This window comes from Oxyura jamaicensis, chromosome 1, assembly GCF_011077185.1.
Source record: "Oxyura jamaicensis isolate SHBP4307 breed ruddy duck chromosome 1, BPBGC_Ojam_1.0, whole genome shotgun sequence".
Lineage (NCBI taxonomy): Eukaryota > Metazoa > Chordata > Aves > Anseriformes > Anatidae > Oxyura > Oxyura jamaicensis.
In genome coordinates, this window is record NC_048893.1 from 113,737,003 (window position 1) to 113,757,001 (window position 19,999).

A 19,999-nucleotide genomic window follows, 5' to 3' on the forward strand; every position below is an offset into this window, starting at 1 on the left:
AGGGAGAGAGTGCCCTTCTCAGCGAGGTGGGCCTTTGGGAGGAGACTTAAAAAAACAGATGCCTCCTGCATACTAAGCACATTCATATACCTAAATGCCAGTCTACCTCACCAGCTCTTAAAAGGACTTAGAATTGCAAAACGGGTTGGTGCCATGCAAGTCAAGGCCTTCAGCACTTGGGTCCACTCTGCCCTCCCAGCGGGAAGGTGGGTGAAACACGTGGTGTCCCCAGGCCTCTCTGTCCTTGCTCTGCGCCTGGTGGCAGAGCAGAGAGCTTAAGCTCTAAGCAGGCACAGCTTACGGTGCTTCTGAAACTGATGACGTTTCTGGGGTTGAGAAGCTGGCATTTTTCTCAAAACGGTGGAGAGCAGAAGCATGCTTTGGTTGGCAAGCTCTCTGTAGGGTACAGTGGTGAGATAGGATAGTTCCTTTGGAAGGGACCTACAAAGGTCATCGAGTCCGACTGCCTGACCACTTCAGGGCTACCCTAAAGTTAAAGCACACCACTGAGGGCATTGTCCAAATGCGTCTTGAATGCTGACAGGCACCAACCTCTCAGGCACTCATCAGGCAGGCATCAACCACCTCTCCAGAAAGCCTGTTCTAGTGTTCGGCCACCCTCACAGTAAAGACATTTTCCATAAAGTCTGCTCGGACCCTTCCCTGGCCCATCTTTGTGCTGTTCCCTTGCGTTTTGTCATCGGGACCAGGGAGCAGAGGCTGGCACCTCTCTCTTTGTTTCCCCTCCTCAAGAGTTTGCAGAGAGAATGCAGAGAGAAACAAGGTCTCCTCTTGGCCTCCTCTTCCCCAGGCTGGACAACCCAAGTGTCCTCAACCTCTTCTCCCAGGACATGCCCTTTTTTTTTTTTTTTTTTTAAAAAAAATTTTATTTACTACTTTGTTGCCCTCCTCTGGATGCTTTCAAATACCTTAACAGCCTTTTTATGTTGTAGAGCCCAGAACACACAGTATTCAAGGTGAGACCGCACCAGTGCTAAATGGAGAGGGAGAATCACCTCCTTTGGCTGGCTGTGCTGTGGTAACTGCACCCCCTGAGGTGGTTTGCCCTCCTGGGCAAATGGTCTGCACCATCACTAAGGGAGGCAAAGGCAGAACAGATCTGAGCACGGTACAGAAGCTCATTTTCTGGGTGCATCTGTAGAGATTGTCTTGTTGCACTTTGTATGTCGTGATATATTTCCATATAACATCTATTATCGACGGATAATGTGTCCATTACCTATGGGCTGCTGTGATTTAATTATCACCACACCGGTATAAAACCCCTGTAAGTTCTGCTGCTATATTTAGGCAGCTTAAACTAAAGTACTGAGAAGATAGGTGTCCTCCATTGACTCAGTAACTCTCTGTGAGATGAGTGCCTGCAGATTAGAGTGCCCGTGTCTTCCTAACAAACACACAGCACCAAATGGTGCTCTTCTGAGAGTGCAGAGTATTCAGATTGTGAGTTGTGGAGAAGTTGAAGGTTTGAGCAGTATTCTGAATGTAGATTTCAGGGGGTTATTTCTGTGCTGTTGCTTCTGTTCATGGATCTGCAAACATGGAAATCTTAAATATCTAAAAACTTATTTGTGACTACACCCATGTGCACAAACCATGAGTTCATCCAGGCTGACAGCATTGCTCTGCATTTAAATCTGGTGATTTGAAGGGGTTGAGCTTGGCAGACTTTCAGCCTGCTTCACTATGGCAATAAAACTTACACTGTTGGGCTGTTTTAAAACATTTCTTTAACTCCGTCCCCTTAGCTGTATGTTCTGAATCCACCACTTTCCAGACTCACTTGGCTGGCAGGTGGAGGTGGGACAGAGGGTCTCCAAAATATTCGGAATCCCACAAGGTTTGTGGAGGTAGCCAGAGAGAGGAGAAAGGTGCTGTTAAGAGCCTTGCCTTAGGGAAATGTTATGACATAAATTTGGGTGTTCTTTGATATCATGCTGCATCTACATAGATGTGAGCTTGTAGAAGTGTCAGTCAACACAAAACTACGAATTTGTAGACAAATGTAGACAAAGGCTGTAGGTAATCAGCCTTTTGGAACCACTTATTAAATTCCTTTCTTCGGCAGGCTGCTTTGTAATGATTAATGGCTAGCTCCTCCAGCTCTTCTCTGCAACCGGAGCAGTTGTTATGCATGAACAGAACAGCGATCCCGATGTATTTGTTGAGTTGGAGCTAAGGGAGAAGATGAGAAATTAAAGTTTGGAGAAAAGACTGGAAGAGTGGCTGTCAACACTGCACAGCCTGTTTTTACTCTTGAACACAAAACAAGTTGACCTGAGGGACTTTGCTGATCGTGCCTATCGCAGTGGCTGCTCCGCCACGGACCATGAGCAGGGAGAGGCAGGCGCTGTTCCCATTCCTCGAGGGGTATGCAGCAGTGCAGCTCCCCAGGCACTTGGTCCCTAGCGGTTGATTTGGATGCCCTTTTGCAAACAAACTATGTCAGATTGTGATATGGAAAATTAGAGGCTTAACTCTGAAGTTTGGAAGATGCGATGAGAGAGACCAGCTTCTTAATGCTGTTGAAGAAGTTAATGAAAGAAATGCTCTAAGTAATGTTTAACTTGCATCTACCTTGAGAAGGAAAATGGGTGAAGTTGCTTTAAATCAAAATTGAGGTTTGCAGAGCTGGTAGAGGGGAAAAAAAATCTGTGGCTGAGTTACCTGATAGGGTATGTGTATACTGCAACTGGGAAGTGATTAGTTTTAAAGGAGGGGTGAACTGCTTCTAAGAGTAGCCATGGCAACATAAAGCTCACTGCAGGCTGCAAAAACCACCTGGGAAGTGGAGTGAAAACTCGGGCAGCTTGGATTTAATTATTATTGCTCAAAGTGCATTGCCTACCTTCCTGATGAATGCCCTTGATGACATTTCAGGGAGGGAAGGGGTCTCAGAGTGGTCTCCCATGGTCAAATATGAGGTCTCAACATCCTTTCTCCTAGTGGGATGTAATCGAAGGCCCAGAATTTTACAAGCATTCATTAAAAAACAGTAATGATGAAAAAGTAGAAGGACATACAGATGGAACACATAGGTGAGAACTCCAGAGCATGCATATTGAGATTGAGGAGGCTTTCAGCAAGGCTTATTTCACAGATAGGTTGGGTTGCTCAGGACTCTGTGCAGCTGGGTTTTAAAATTCTCCACATGTGGGATTTCCTTTAGTATCCCTGGGCATCTTGTTCTGTGCTATACCACGTTGCAGTTAGCAGTAGTACAAATTGGTGTCATCTTTTGCCACCTGAAAAGAGAGAAGGCAGGCAAGGAGCGGACTTTGCTGCTTGTTCCTTTCAAGAAGAAGTTCTGGGCAGGTGAAGGGCCTGTCAGTGGTGGGGAGTGTGACCCCTGACTATTGTGTTTGGGCTCTTTTTAGTGTGGTGCTTGTGAAATATGCCTGGGGGATGTGTGCCTGACAGGATGTGGGCCCCTGGTACTGCAGGACGTGTGCCATGGCTGACGTGGCTCCTGGCGGCCTGGTCGGTGCTACCTGCCTTGGTGCTGTCTGTGCCCAGGTGCAGGCAGCCAGAGGGTGACCAGCGGTGTGGAAGAGGCTTGTAGTGTTCAAGGTGATGCCATACTAAGGCCAGTAACTGTACCCGGAGTTTTAGGAGCTGATGGGCATTCTTATGAGTCAGCATCCAAAAGCGAGTAATAGGGAGGTATTCTGGAGGCTGCTTCTTGGGAGAGGCTGGTTCAAAATGCGAACCAAACATCTGAAGTTTGGTGGTCTTGAAACTGAAGAAAACCTGGAAGCAGCCCATGGGTTTTGGCTGTTGGCAGCCTTTATGTGTGGAAAGGAAAGAACCATACCTCATGCCCGCATCCAGTTTGGCCTTGTCTATATGAAGACCTGCCCTCATCCTGCAGTAGGAATCTGCCAGGAAAAAAGATGTGGTCAACAGCTGGGATCTCCTCTCTCACTTGTCCCATGGTCTGGAATACATGTTCATCAGTGGCTGTTCTGAGGTAATTTACACTGTGTCAGCGTCATGCATGTATTCTGTTCACTTTTTTACAGTCCAGTTTATGTATAAAGCTAGAAGCTGAAAGAAGAGTTTTGGGATGTGTGGCAAAGATCATAAAGTGCTCACAGGAACTATCACACGGAGAAAGATGGGGAGACAAATTAGCCATAGATATGGGAGTAGGTAAGAAGACAAAAATGCCATCCGAGTATAGATATCAAGGGTGCATTAACAATGAGGAGGGGAAGACGCTATGAGAGAGAACTAAATAGAAATGATAGCTTGAAAAGAAGTGTCAAGAAAAAATGTTGTTCTTAAAATACAATAGCTCTTGTTCAAAACTTTTTTAGCAGAAAACACAACTGAGGGAAGTGGCTTGTAGTGACAGAAGATTGATGGGAAACTTGAGTTCCTGAGAAATTACTTTTAAAAAAAAACTCAAACCATTAGGATACTATTTTGTATCTTGTGTTCAGGAATAGTGTCAAATGCACTTCACTAAATAGACTTTCTACTTAGTGCATATTGCTATGACAAGGGGAGAATTAAAAACGAAACCTTTGTTGTTCTCAAGAGATCAATAATAGAAGCTGCACTGCTGAAAATAGAAGTTTACGTGGTGAGAAGACGAGATAAGTCAGGGATATTTTAGGTTTACTATCCTCTTGATGTGTCTGAGAAATTTTTGGATTGACCAGTGATTGCTTTGCTAGCCCACTGGGAGCAAGTCTAGTCGGAGGAAGCTGATGCATGGGCAGAGCGAAGGAGCTGCAGCAACGTGAAATGCGCAGGCGGGTGGATGCAGCTTCCTTCCTGCACCCGGAGTTGGGAAATGGCTAGCCAAATTTAGTTGTCTTTTTCTTTCCTTTTTTTTTTTTTCTTGGCAATTATTAAGCATCTCCTGCCTGACTAAATCAAAGTGACATTAGTGATGCCTCTGTGACATGGTAGTAGCTATCAGATTGATGTCAGAACACCAGATTGTTATTTTACTCCACAGATTCAGCAAATGAGGGGGAAGTAGTGATGAGGATTTCTTCTGACATATAAATAACTCCTGTAGTTGCATGTAGTGAGGGGAGGGAAATAGTGTGCTAAATATATTGGCTTGGAGGTGGAGAGTGACGAGCAGAAGACCTGATCTTGTTGCAAATTCAAATGTACAAATCACAGAGGGGAGCATGGTCTGAGGGTGGCCTCTGCTCCCCTGTGCTGCTTTGTGCCTGTACTCCACCTTAAGCCTTCCTTGCTCTCAGCTCTTGAGCTCTCTGCATTTCAAGGCTGCTGTCCTCATCCTGCTCTTAACTACCTGAGCTGCACTTGAGGCAGAAGTCTTGAGAATAACGTTTGGGCATCCTCCCTGCCCCTGGCTCCAAAAGGATCTGGGAAAGCTGCAGTTCTGAAGGTTTGTGCTCTCTCTTTGCAGTTCTTGGACTGAATTTACTGCTGGCCTCAGCAGTAGCATATATCAGATTTTCTGTTTCTCAGTTGTATGGCTCACTTTGGAAAATGTCCCTCCAGGTCAGAACTAATTCTAAGGGACAGCTGGGAGCCACATGCTTGTCATGGAGGAAACAATATGCTGACCTGAAAGCAGGCGATATTTTCCAAGTGAAAATACAATTATACAATTTTTCTTATACATTTTTTCAGCTATAGCTCCCTAAACCCTTTGCTGTACTGCAAGGAGTGCTGAATTAATGATGTTCTGAGATTTATTCAGGCTATCTACAAGAGGAGAAGAAACAAACAACTAAAACTAAAGTTTTAATGAAATCACTTGATATGGCTAATTACTGTTATTTACTACTTCTACAGACTACTCAATGGTTGGTGCTCTGACAACTTGCGGGCAGTGACTTTCTGTATTCAAAGAGGCTCTGAACGTTTTAGCAGCTTATGAGCTGTACAAATAGGAGCAGGTGGTTTGGGAAAGGGAGCTCCAGTAAATCTTCTGTCAGATTGGTAAATCCCTCCTTGGAAATGGAGAAACTCTAAAGTTTCTCACTGAAATAGTGTTTTTTAACCTCCTTTAAAAATAAACTAAAAACAACAACAGGAGAAAAAAAAAAAAAAAAAAAAAATGAAGCATCTTTAACCTGTTCAAACTTCAGTATTTGGGACCTAAGGAGAAACTTGGTACAAAACTGAAGTTGAGATTAATGTAAGTTAGAAAGTACGGTAAGAGTCAAGATAGTGACAAATGTATTTGTTACTCTAAGTATTTGTTAGCATTTTCCCCATCGTATTCATTTAATGCTTAAAAAGGGTTCTTATCAACATCTAGGCATCAATAAGACCAAATCCTGTTTTATTATACAGGTCATAATCGATGTAGTTTCATATTTTCGTATTCATATGAATACATTTTCACCTGTAAAGGCAAACTTACCTGGTTTTATAATGTCAGAAAAAAATGAAAGGCTTTGGAAGCCTGAAAATCTCTTAACAGAATTCTTTTGACTAAAAAGAGAGTAACCATGGCCAGAACATGCTCCCTTTCAGAACAGAACTCTAGTGTGAGGGGGAAAAACAAGACTTAAGTACCACAGAAAATCTCGCCCCATTTAAAACTGAGACCTTATTTTCTCCCACACCTGTTTTTTGTACAGAGATTGCAAGAGACTCTTTCCTTCTTCAACTCCCAGTCGGGTTTTCAACTTTGAATGAACTAGGCGAAATGAAGAAAATAGTCTCTCTACACCTGCTAGCTCTCTCGAAACCAGAAGTAATTAAGGCAAAAAGTCTTCCTTCACAGCAGGAATTGAAAGTGCTTGCATTTGAGGGGAAAATGTAAGCATAAGCATTTGCTCCATAGGAAAGGCTGAAAATAATAGAGCTGCTAAATGCAGAATGTGATTTCCTGGTGCTTAAATCTTGACTTGACCCCCAGTCAGGTGGGGCAAAAGTCCTGAGCTCTTCAAAACAATAAAAGTACTGTTTTTCAGCTGTATTGAGAAGAGCTCACCAAGGCAACTTAGAGCACGAGTTATTTCTGTTGTTAATTGCGTGTTTGCAATAGAATATATAGTAAGTTTTGATCTCAGTCCTCTTTCATAATTTTCATCAAGTGGAATGTGTTTATTTTTTTGTTTGTTTGTTTTAGAAATCAAACTAAAACCTTGAGCTTTATTTCTGTGTGTGTGCGTGTGGATTGGTACGTGTGAACTGGAGCCCCTCTGGCACTGTTGGTATCACCATTTCTGGTCAGTGGAACCACGTCCCCCAGTATTCAAGGTATTTATGACACAATAACAGGGAGCTGCAGAGAACAAAAGTCAGAGAAAATGAAAAGCCATCACAGATAAAATTTCTTTAGTGTTTGTGAAGTTAAATGTAAAGCAAGGATCGGATCCAAGCCATTTAAGAGTTGGGAAGAATCGCTACTTTTTGTCTGTCCTTTTGGAGGAGAGTATGGATCAGATAAATTTTGACTTTCCTATTACTGTGTATTTGATAATCTGTGCCTTGGCTGAACAGGAGAAATTCAAATGACATCAATTACTTCTGTGGAAAGGGAAAAGATTTGGTATTCTTGCCATGTTGCCTGAAAAAAGGATTCATGCTTCTGTCAAAATGGAAACTTTATCACATATTTATGGGATCTGAGATACTCTGTAGCATTCACATAGGCATGTAAACAGCAGCGTGATGGAATAAATAATGTGCTGACTTGATAAGAACGTTTATTATGGCCAGCCCAGCCTTGTGACAGTATGTGTAAATTGTGGAGGCCGTGCTCTCCTAACTTGCAGTTCGCACCCTGTCCCTGATTACAGCGGTAATTACGTACAGACCATTTCCTCCCATATGCTAGCTGAGCTCCTGGGTTAAAATGAAAGTCTGTGAGGCCTACAGCTGCTCTCCTGGAGATTGCTGCTAAATCCTCTGCGTGTTATATATATGTTGTAGCAAAGTGATTTTAAAAACCGTGCCTACGTGGAATTCTGCCTTGCCGTCCTGAGACCAGCTGAGGATTCTTGTTTGAGGGTATTAGTACGCTGCTACCCACCAAATCTGCCAGACCTCCTGGGCATCCAAAGCGTCAGTGCTAGAGGAGTCCAACGAGAAGTGTATTGGCTCCTGCTCCCTTGCCCAGAAGTTTGGGGCTCTCAGCAATGTGGAAACATTTTCCATCCCAAGGCATTGGAGTGGGTGTGTCTGTTTGCAGGCACTTAGTTCTGCTGCTGCATGGTGATGGTGAAGTATTTTATACCCTTTCCTTTCAATGAGAGAGGTCTTTCAGCTCCTTCAGAGGCTTGAGGAAGAGTTACTACGGGAGGGTATCAGAGCAGATCTGCCTGGACAGCTGCAGGCTGTTGCCCTACTCTGTCCACCTTCCACTTTGGCCAGCTGAGACCCAGAAGCCTTAAAGCCACCTCACTGTGGCACTGTGCCCAAGCTGGTAAGTCGCAGCTCGGGAAGCTTCACCTGGCAGCAGCAGCAATCATGTGCAGCACAAGCAATCAATAGGTGCCTGTGGGGTCCTGCTCTACATCTACAGAATCCTAAAGCTGTACGTTGTTGTCATTAAGGAAAAGATTTCCTTTGTCTTCGGTGTAACTTTGGGAGCAAGTCAGAAGCATGCAGATACTGTGGTTGTTAGAGGTTTGTTGTAGCACCTAGATGGTGCTAAATGGGAGAAATCCCATCCGGTACTGCTTGGCAGGTATCACGTCCTGGTGGCATGACTTTAAACACCTAAGATGTTAATTTTAACATCCAGCCTGTTGTCTGTTGCAGTTGAAAGTGAGCAGAGCACCTTGCTGTTGCACTCAGAATGAGATCGCAGAGAGCTTTTAGGAGGACAGAAATTACTTGGCTGTCAGTCGGAGGCCTGAAGTGGGACTGTTAGACCTGCAGGAGTGTGCTAAGTTGTCCAAGAGCTTCTCCCAGCCTGCTTTTACTCCCAAAGCCTGTGCGAGCTGGAAACCTGACAGCATTTTTCAGGATTTGGGGTTGACGTACTGACTGAATACCCGATGGGAGGGCAGTGCCTGTAGCGCTGGGCACAGTGGCTGGATGGCAGAGCAGCGCTGTGGCACGCAGTGGGATGCCTTACAGAGCCAGCAAGCGGCCGGGATGTGCAACAAAAAGGAGGGTGGGATGTGAGAGAAGGGAGAGAGGGAATCAGGGAGCTAGTAAGGATTTGCACCCCAGGTCTCCCATTGTGGGGACAGGAACTTCAGGGCTTTGGCTGCAGTGCCAAAAGGGGAGCAGTAGCCCCCCACAAACAAAAAAGGGTAGGGGGAAGCTTACAAGTTCCTAAGAGGAGCAAGACTGGCAGAAGTTGTTCAACAGCCATTTCTGACAGTCATATTTAACTTCCTATCCAGAGCCATGAGGAACTTGGAAAGCTGTTTGTAGTTCCTATTTATGTCTTAAAATACACAGAATAGTGTTCAGGCTCATGCATTCCATCATCAAATATCTTGCTGTGTGCTGTTTTTTTGCCCTGTTTTTTCCTTTTTTTTTTTTTCTTTCTTGTGAATTGCAGTCTTGTTTTTCCCCCTCTCCCTGCACGAGAGCTGGAGTCCTCCCTCCCTGCTGTGCCCTGCCATGCCAAAGGCTGCGAGAACACGAGTCCCCCTTTCCTTGGGTTGATTTTTTTACATCTCTGCCTCAGCAGCAGAGGCTGCCTGCCCGCTTCTTCTAGAGAGGTGATATCTGAAAGGTTGACTTCTGTGGTGCTGCAAAGACAAGCCCCATGTAGCCTGTAGGAATACTCCACATGGAGGAGAGGTGTGGGACCACGGGCACCCTTTGGGAAGCTGGTGCATTAAAATGTGCATCTTCACCTGCAGTTTAGCTTAGCTGCACTCCAGTAAGGCTTACTGAAGAGCAATTTCTTTCTGGTTCAGTCAACCAGAGTTGAATAACTTGCTGTTTTTTTTTTTTTTTTTTTTTTTTTGCCTTTAACTGTTGACTTGTCCCCTTCCATAAAAGGTGAAACCAGGAGTAACATCTGTCTGTCTGGTTTTCAAAATGAGTCTAGTTGTATGCCACGTAGAACAAAATTATAAGTGGTGGTTGTTGTTGTTATTTTTCTTCTTGATAGCAAGCAGGTCACAGAACTCAAATTTGAACTCAAATGCTTACAGTGTGGTAAATCTCTGTAATTAGTAACGTTCAAATTTAGGGCATGGTTTGTTCAGGCCGAGTTCTACAAGGGCTCTTCCAAGTATCCCTGAATAAGCACGTACCCATAAGTCCATGTATATCCCTCAGAAATGAGGCAAGCTTGCAGAATTTTCAAATTACCTAGTCTAAATTTTGCATGCAACTAAGTTTTTTTTGTAATAATACAGTTTTAGGAAAAAATGATTGACAGAACCACCACCACCAAAAAAAAAGTCCGTATCGCTTATAGCAAAGCCGAAGTGCCAGACTGCGGACTGAGAGATGACAAGTGGTGTTGCGTGTGTATGGGGAGAACTGGCATGAAACTGTCCTAAATCTTTGCTAAACCTTAAGACTCTTTTGTCCTCCTGACATAAATACGAGGTACGTCCATGCACAGCCAGGCCTTGTCAGCGGACAGCAAAAACGAGAATCCTGTAGCGTCTCGCAGCTGCAGCAAAGTGCACTATGGAAAAAATGATGTCACCCGAGTTCACTGTTTGGGCTGAGCATCACTGCAGTCATCTGGGCTGCTTTCACCCAGTGACCTTGCAACACCATTGCTCCAGTTTTCATGTCATGAGCAGATACTTACGAAAATACCCCTGCTTTCTTCATAGATAGATGCCTGCGATGAGAGAGCTTTCCCAAGCAGTTCTTCCTTGTGGCAGCTGCCTTGTGGCTGGCACACTTCTAAGCAAGTCGGGATTCATTTCAGTTATCTGATCCATTTGTTTAAATAGAGGCTGAGCTAACTGGGGATGTATGTTAAGCAGAAATTGAATTTGCGCGTACTTGCTCTTTTTTTTTTTCTTTTTTTTGCATGTGCTGAGTACAATAAAAGGAAATGGTTGAAATCAAATTTGGAGAATAGCCATTTTAATACTGTTTGTGTTTGCGGCTGTAATGCTGTAGCAACAAGTTAGGAAAATATAATTTTACCTCTCAGAAGCATTAACAGTGTTTTCTGCAGCTAGCGAGGAGGCTTAATCATACTGATAACATTTCATTCAGGGCAGGAAAGAAAGGGAAGGCTGCCCCTCCGGTGCAGTGGTAAGTAGTATCAGGAGCTGCTTTATCCCCTTCTGGTTCTATCAAGTCTTTTGAATGTTTTTCTCTACTTTGCTCACATAGTCTGTGGTCTTCTGTCTCTAACATACAAGTTAAACAACTGGTTATCTTGATTTTTATTCATTTATTTTTGAGTGATGCATATCTTGATAGGAAGCTGCCCCACATTTTAAAAGCAGACAGGAGCTCTGGGGCTGAAGTCCCACAGGGGGTATGGACTCTTCTGGACCTTCCTCATAGGGCAGGGGGGTGGCGGGGCGCTCAGCAGATGGCACTGCCATAGAAAGGCTGCCCCACAACTGGGCCATCTCCTAGAGTGGGACTATGGGGTGAAAAGGTGGCTTTCTATAGTCACTCCCCAGCGGTGCTTGCTGGTACTTTGAAATTATTCACTGCCGTGTTTTATTTTGTAACCTACTCTCTGCTGAAACGTAGTCAGTAAACTCATAGTCTTGTAATAATAACGTAAGAGTTGCAAAGAGGGGAGGAAGCAGGAACAGGGACTGGTGTTTCTGCTGAGGGTGTGAGTACCTCACGTGGCTTGCTTTCTGATCTTGAAAGAGTTTCTTATGTTCACAAAAAGCTTTATTGCTCTGACTGCTGTTGTCCAGAGTGACCATCACATCATGCGTAGAGTTGTCTGCTCCACTTTATTTCATGTTCTTCCGCTACGGGTAATTTCTCCAGGTAATTTCTTCAGTCTGCATGCCTATTAAATGATGATGAATGTCAGAGCAATGTACACAGCTTTTTTTTTTTTAACCTTGATGTACCAGCATCTCATTAGGATGATGAGTCAAGCAAAAGTCTTCCTATTTGTTGTAAATAGACTAAGCTCATCAAAAATCTATAAAGATACTGAGCCAAACCTATTGACAATACTGGGAGTTTCTATGATTTAATGGGTTGTAGATCCAGACCAATAAATTGAACGTATTTGAGACAGATACTGGAGATAATCTTTCACTCTTAACCTTTTATAGAAACTGTCTGTCATGCTGTTTCAAAGCCAAGAGTAACAAAATTTCAAGGAACAAATTCTCACAATGGTAATTCAGCAACTTTTTTTTTTTTCTATTTAAGATCATTTTTGTAGTTCTCACAACTTGAAAATAAAATTGCATCTTTGTGACCTGAGTTTGGCTTAATGGTCTCTTCCCCATACACCTTGATTTTGAAAATTCATGACAAGAGGGATTTTTTAATGAACTCTGAACCAACCTTTAATTTCATTGAGGGATGTGCAGAGATATTAAATCTATATTGTTTCAGAAACTAAGAGGATTTTTCTGCCGTGCTTACATTTTAAAGGCTAGGTCTATGGCAGACAGTATGTCATGCTGCCTGGGATGTGGTTGAGTAGCTGTCTATTATTTTGCAGTATATCTGGAGAATCCTGAGTACAGGTTGATCAAATGGATACCAAAACTATTTTCACCCCTTATTTCCTTGCACTTGCTTTCTAGTTTTACTGAGTAACTGCTGTTGATCTCAGCTGTGTTTTCTAGCTACTTACACAGCTCTTGTTGCCAGTGGTTCTTACAAAACTGTGCTTCTAAAATAAATCAGGCCTGAGGGGAGAATGCTTTTAGTGGTGACATGGCAGAGTGGGCAGGAGCCTCAGATTGCTGTGTTGAAGTCTGGTGCAAAACCCTGGGTAATTACTGTCCTTTGGTTTTGTAATGTTTCTGCATCGTGTGGGTCAGGCTCCCAAGTTCCTTATCACGGAAGGAAATGTGGTACAGTGGAGGAAGAGGAAGACTATCAATTACATACGTTCTTCCTGAGCATTTTCTTACAATAGGAGTATTTACTGTGATTGTATCATTACACCTTCAAAAGCTGGATAGCCACTGCTCTTTTGGCTTTTAGCTAGAAGAGCATTGTATATTCTGCAAGGGAGAAGTTTCTCAGAGGTAACTGAGAAAGTAACTTGTAAGCATTCAACACAACTCATTAAATAACCGGCATGTTCTTGCGTGGTGTGTCCCAGAAATGTCCAGGACAATAATTCACTGCCCCTATGGCAATGTAGTACCTCTGAGAGATGTGAGGTTGACGAGACTGGGACCTTTACTTCAATTTATCCACCAAACAGGGCCAGGCAGTGGCGTTATGTGCTTTCCGTCACATCTCTGCCTTGACTGTTGGATAGCTGATTACTGCCCATGGATTTTCTGATCTTGTGAAGGGAGGTAAGGGAAAGGATGCTTTATGGTACTAATTTTCATAGCTGGCTTTAAAAGCGAAGTGAGTCACTAGAGGAAACTGGAAAGCAGAAAGTATACTGAGAGAAGTTTTCATCAACTCCTGGCTGCTGCTATTCATACCTGTCCTGCTTATCCACACAAAGCAGCTCACAGAACAAATCGTCCTCACTTTGAACAAAAAATAGCTTTTTAATTTTCCTTCGGTGTTTTCAATAAGCAGAGTTTGTTGAATTCTGAAAAAATGGTGCGGAAACTGTCGATGAGATACAGCCAACAAAGTGCCTTTTGTACCGCTTTTCACTTGCAACGTTATAAGCTTTTCTTCGTAGACAGGGTTTGACAAGTTCATACAAACATCAAGGAGGCTTACAAAACCCAATGTGAAAAATACAAGAGCAAATGGCAGAATTCAGTATCACAGGGCTTCGCGTGATTTCTCAACTAGCAAAAATGTGAGGCAGGTAAGATACTAGAATTCAGGGTGGGAGCAACATATTCAGAGCAAAGGATGTCAGTAATTAGTTTCATAAGAGGAGATAAATATGGTACAGTAGAGCAGAAGCAGCTGGAGAATAGAAACAGAGCATGCTCAGAAAACTGAAGACATGACTAACGATATAAGGACTGGCTGCAGTAGCTTCTGTTGTTGTCAAGCATGGGAATTCTCACTGGGCTGGAATATTAGAACTGGTGGACCAGTTTCTAATTTCACGCTCGTATTCATGCATACCTTATGAATTTCAGAGGGTTGTACAACATGGCAGCAATAAATGAATTAACGCCTGGAGTTAAGACTGGAAATACTGTACATATAGAATGATTAATGGCTTAATTTTCACTTTGAGTTCACAAATTCATATTTCTTGAAATGGCTGTAACGTGATCAGTGCATATACTGCATCTGTCTTTTAAGCTGATTTCTTAATGAAATGAGGCTGATGCAATCTTGCTGTCTCTGCCATTCTCCTTTCTAATGGCTTTTGAACTTGGTGGCAAACTTCAGCCACGTTTAACAGAGAGGTGGAGGTCTCAGAGCAGGTTAATCTTTAGGACATTTATGAATGTAGAAAGCTGGGTAAAGGAGAAAGATGATATTTTTACTGAGAGGCACAAAGCATCTGACAGGTACCGGCAAATTCATGTGAACAAGGAACCTCAAGACTCAGCTCTTGCCCTTTAGTTGAGAGTGGTATAAATAAGGGCAAGAGCTTGAGAACTTGAGAACTTTCTTACTGGAGAAGATTAATACCGTGGGGAGTGGTCTCTGACTTTTTTAATGTCAAGTGACCCTGCAAGATAAGGCACTAAAAGGTAAAGGAAGTTTGCTATTGGGGTTTTACACTAGTGCTGCCCTACAGCATGAGTGTGAAAAGTGGGCCCTTCATGAGCTTGTGAAAGCAGGGAGAGTACCAGAAGTGCCCACAGGTCTCAATGTGACTACACAGGAGAAAATGGAGGTTGTGTGGTGAAAGGCCAGTGTTGGGAAGATACTTAGGGAAAGAAGGGGAGAAAGAGAGAGGTCTTACTAGCATGTCAATGAATATGCTCAAAAGAATTGAACTATGCTGAGCCCCACTGTCTTAAGCTGGGACAGATATTTACTTCCTAGGTGCTTCACTCAGATCTTAATATATGCCTGTGAGATACAGAAGCACTGCTCCTTGTTCCAGAAAATGGTGCTTTCCCCATCCTCTTCCTGGCCTGTCTCTGGGATTCAGTAAAACAGCTGCTGACTTGACTGTCCTTTGCCTCTTGGTCTGTCCTGAATTGCCTGGCTGTCCTACGTGGTCAGGAACGCGTAAAAGTAAAGAATTCCTGGGTTAAGATTAACTTCCTAGATAACTTAAAAAATCAAGTGCTGTTAAATGAGTGACTCGCAGAAGGGACACCAGCTCTTCTTGGGCTGCAGCACTGCTGAGGCCTGCAGTCCCCACGTGCCCAGGGGTGCAGGCTGACGAGGCAGCCAGGCCGTGTCCCCCCCCCCAAAAAAAGCATTTTATTTGAAAATAATACTTGAAATTTTCTTGTTCTCCCTGCTGTTTGTATACACTTTGGCCCTTGTCTGAAAGGGACCAAGCTATGCCTTGAAAGGTAGTAAGAACTGTGACACCTGTGATGGTCAGAGGCACCAACAAAAAATTATCTGTGTGGAGGCTGGGGGGGAGGAACTGTTATTTTCAGGCCTGGTTGGACTGGGAATCAGGGTGTTTTAGATTGGATATAGAAGGAATTTCCTCACGGAGATGGTGACCAAGCACTGGAGTGGGCTGCCCAGGGGAGTGGTGGAGTCACCATCCCTGGGGGTATTTTAGAGATGTGCGGATGCGGCACTAAAAGATGTGATTTGGTGACGGGACTCAGTAGGTCAGGTTGGTTGTTGGACATGACCTTGAAGGCCTTTTCCCGCCTAGCTGACTCTACGATTTTGTGACAAGAATGTGCTAGTTGAAAGACAGAGGAACCCGTTGCTGTGTTAGGGAGTCGAACACCGGGTAGCACAGGTACCTCCTGTGTGGTGTGGGAGCAGCAGTGTGGGGTTTTGGCTGCGTGAGACAGATGTACCCTGCAGCTCTTCAGGGAGGGCAGAGGAAGGGAGAGCTCTACTTGCTTCATGTTGAACATGAGTTTCTGCTTCCCAACAGCTGTTCTTAAAATAATTTATTAGCGGAAGAAATGTTTCTTCCATTCTTATAGGAAAACACTGGGAGAATTTAGATTATTCATCCTAAGCTTCAGTATCGGCTTGTTCAACTCGCTTTGCTTTCTGTGGTAGGCACAATAGTTGCTATATTGAAACAAATTTTCCTCCTCTGTAACGTGCTTCTGAAGTGGCTAGATTACTAATGATGCAAACAGACTTTAATTGTGAAAAAGCTAGACACTGCATGAAAGGCACTAACTGAGGTGTGGAAGAGACAGTCAGTAAACAAGCTCTCCCAAGTAAAATTGCTGTTGAGTTTTATAAATAGCACCATCATATAAGCAGGTGGCATCTGGTTCCTGACAGCTGGCAGGTACTTTATTTTCAGGCTTTGGAAACTTCTGCATCACTTTTGGATGCTCAACTTGTCAAGTGTGCTTGTTACCATCTACTGGTGGTTCTGGTCATTTGCAGCACTTGAGGAGGCAGAACGTGAATACTTTCAGCAAACTTTGTCTGAGGCAGAAAATGAGGATCATGCTTTTACTTTTTGGGTGAGACATAAAGGATGTGGTTTGACAGCCTGGCTGGACAGCCTGGCTGGCCTCATTAAAGGGCTTCTAGTACCCAACAGTGCCAGAGAGCGTGGTGTTTGGAATAAACTCAGTCAGATGGCTTATTTAAAACATTTTTGTTGGGTTACATATGTACTGGTGGGATTTGCATGGGATCATACTTGTCTAAGATACCATGACTTTGTGCTGGTGGCTGCTCTAATGACCAGCCCTGCTCTTTTCATCATGAAACATGCAGGGTGAAGAACCTACTCTGCAGATGGGCTGCTGTGCTGTTCTAGTCAAAACATGTGCAGAACAAAGCCTCTGAAGCCCAGCAGCCCTCGCTTGGTGCTTGTTCAGCACTCACAGAGTGCTGGTGTTGGAGGCAGGCCAGGAGGGCATCAGTTCATCTACATGGCTCTGGAGGCTCAGCATTCCAATAAACCCATGTTTATTGGGTGCAGGGGGGATGAAGCTCCTGTTGCAGTTCAGGGAGTGCATAGCAATTGAAGCCCAGCTTGTTGGCTGGTGGGGGCTCAATTGGTTTGCTGTGAGCACGGATCTTTGTGTTTCTCCCAGTGTTAAGTCCAATTGTACGATCTTTGTCCGAAGAGGGGTGTAAGATTTGTCTTCAGCTAACAATAATCTTATTAGTGGGCTGTAAATTGAAAGTAAAGATTTATTCCAATCTTTGCTGATGGTGCAAATCACTTCCAATTTGTTGTGTGAAGACCTGAATGAGGCAGGCTCAGAGAGGAGGTTTATAGGGCTGGGTTTCTGTTGCTGAAGTTACACGCACCGTTTGTTTCAGTGCTCCCATTTTCCCCTTCCTCAGGGTTTGTAAATCCAGGTTCAATTAGATGCTTTCTTTTCTCTTTCAGGACAATTATTCTGAGTGACGGCCCTTGCACACGCTTCTGAGTGGTTATCATGGGCTTCATTGCCTTTCTGAAGACCCAGTTCATAGTTCACCTCCTCATTGGGTTCGTCTTTGTTGTGAGTGGACTGATCATTAACTTCATTCAACTATGCACGCTAGTCCTCTGGCCCATAAACAAGCAGTTTTATCGACGAGTAAACTGTCGCCTTGCCTATTCGCTTTGGAGCCGTGAGTATGCTTGAAGGAGACCTGAGGTCTGGGGGTGGGAAGGGGGGTGTCTTTGGTTGCTCTTTGTTAATTTAAGAAAGAAACACATGTATGTATATGCACGCGCTACGGAGAGAGCTGCTAAGTTGTAAGTAGCCTATTCAGAGCAATTCAGAGCAGCCATCTCTTTTTGAAATATTAGGAAAACATAGAGGAGTCAAGTGACTGAGACGTACTGTCACTCTGTCCTATAAAAGGAGCGGAAAGTAAAGCTCATTGCTACCCCGACCCTTCCTTGCTTGGTGGGAAACTGCTGATCAATACCAGAGGCTCTGGTATTGATCATCAGAGACTCTGCTGAGCAATGGGAGAAAGGAGAATTCAGAGACTGCTTCAGGTATTTGGTGTAGGTCCTGTGCTGACCACTTACTTAGGGGCACAAGTTGACTGTGCGATCTGCAGGGACAGATGTCTGTCTTAAATATCCAGCGTAAATGCCTTAGGAGCTGGGCTGTGTGATAACTGCAGCCTTCTTATGCCCTGCAATATTCATCTATGGCACCTATGTCTCTTCTTGTGAACATTTTCATTTTCTGCCTTTGGAAGAACTCTGCAGTGAGTTCAGTTGCTTTGCTTTTCCATTTTAAGACCGTTGCAAAACCTTGTCCCTGTGGATGGTTTTCTTTTTCCTCATACAACTTAACAGGACAGGAGATTTCTGAAATGAAAGTTTAGAAGGCTCCTTAGTCTAAATGTCACCTCCTATTTCAGGAGTGAATCATCCAATGCATTTATACACTTCCATTCTCCATCTTCTTCCAGTATGCATGGCCATTTACATTAGTGCTCAGCATCCAACTCCCACTTCGGATAAATGAGTCACCTGAATGAGTACTCAAATTACAATTGAGCAGTCCACTGACAGGCACCCACATTTAAGTCATCAGTGTGAAGTACTACCAATAAAAATGCTCCAAAGTAGCTAGTTTGGTTGCTTTTTAAGGTTTTTGTCTTTGTCCTTCCTGTGCTTTTTGTTCCACCTATTTAGGCTGCTGTCTAAGAAGCGCAGGAGAAGGGAAATTAAGTAGAGTGGCAGGCAAACTGTCAGGAGAAAAGGTATTGTAATGGAAGAAACTATAGACAGAAACTTCAAAAACAGCTTGGGGCGTGAGATGGAGGTGTATGTGATTATTTTGTTTCACTTGTAAGAATTTCGATGTGCTTTTTAATAAGTTAGAACCTGATCTCATCCTGCAAACTATTGCTGCACAGGTAGTCTGTGGTATTTTTTTTCAGAGCATGGGAGCTGCTTGTGCCTGTAAGGATCTTATATATTAAGATTCACACCCTTGATTTCTGCAAGTTAGCACTGTGTGTGGAAAAAGCATGTTTTAAATGCTGTTATCTGTACTTTGTATACAGTGAAAATACCCTACACTGTTGTCCAAAAAGGTTTGGAGAAGTTGAGTAGATCGGATTACACCTGGGATAACCCCTCGTGTATAGCCTATTAAAAATTAAATGAGTGAGAAATTAAACTATGAAAATTAATGTAAATGTTACACGGGTTTGCAGCGGGCTGATGGCCTGTAGTGGAAGAGCTGGCAGAATACGCACTTCAGTTGTGATTTATAATGAAATAAGTGGTGTAAACGTAGCAGTTCAGCTGTTGCCATTCATAATGAAATGTGTTCTGCTACATGGAAACCTTTTGGCAGTGAACCTACAGCTTGGTGGTCTATTCTAGATGCTACGTTTTGGTCACTCACTCCAAACTGATTGGGTTGAGGCTGAGCATTTCCAAGTAGGAGCTCTCCTTACAGTAGTTGTCTTCCACAAAAGCTGCTCTGCCAGTCTGGCAAAGGAATGGTGTGCAAGAGTAGATATATAGGTGGTTGTGTGTGTGTGTGTGTCCACTGAAAACAAGGCTCTGTTACTATATTTCTTCTTAAATGCATAAAACGTGGCTTCAAAAGGGAAAGGAGATAGACTCTACCCAGTGTCAATGGCAGACTTTTGGGGAAAGAAAAGTACAGACAACAAGAGAGGGATGTGTTGCACTTGAAAACTTTCTAAGAAGTAGTGAAGCACTGAAATAAGTCATCTGGAGGGGCTGTGATTGAGATATTTAAGGACAAGTCAGACTAGTGGGCTCAAACTTCTGTCTGTTAGCGAGGTGGCATCCCCTCCTCCCTGTCCTTCCTGGCAGGGCCTTCCTGGAGTAAATTGGTGCTGGCGATTTTTGTCAGACTCTGGGCTAAAAGTAACCACTTCATAGCATATTTAATTCATGAAGGATAGTCTGTATTCCAAGTTTTCTTGT

The 19,999-nt window shown here is 43.6% G+C and overlaps 1 protein-coding gene across 6 annotated transcripts in view; it reads left to right on the forward strand.

The window, feature by feature from the left end:
- Positions 1 to 19,999, forward strand: part of AGPAT3 (1-acylglycerol-3-phosphate O-acyltransferase 3) — a 92,396-nt gene that overhangs the window by 55,110 nt on the left and 17,287 nt on the right. For 5 of the 6 annotated variants that reach the window (XR_004747715.1, XR_004747718.1, XR_004747717.1 and 2 more), the window contains one exon: positions 17,471 to 17,697. Coding sequence is in view for 1 of the 6 variants with exons in the window: in XM_035315927.1 (XP_035171818.1) it covers positions 17,520 to 17,697 (178 nt within the window). In the remaining 5 variants the exon portion in view is untranslated. Of the gene's footprint in view, positions 1 to 17,467; positions 17,698 to 19,999 lie in introns of all 6 variants that reach the window. The other variant, XR_004747719.1, reaches the window with a different exon arrangement.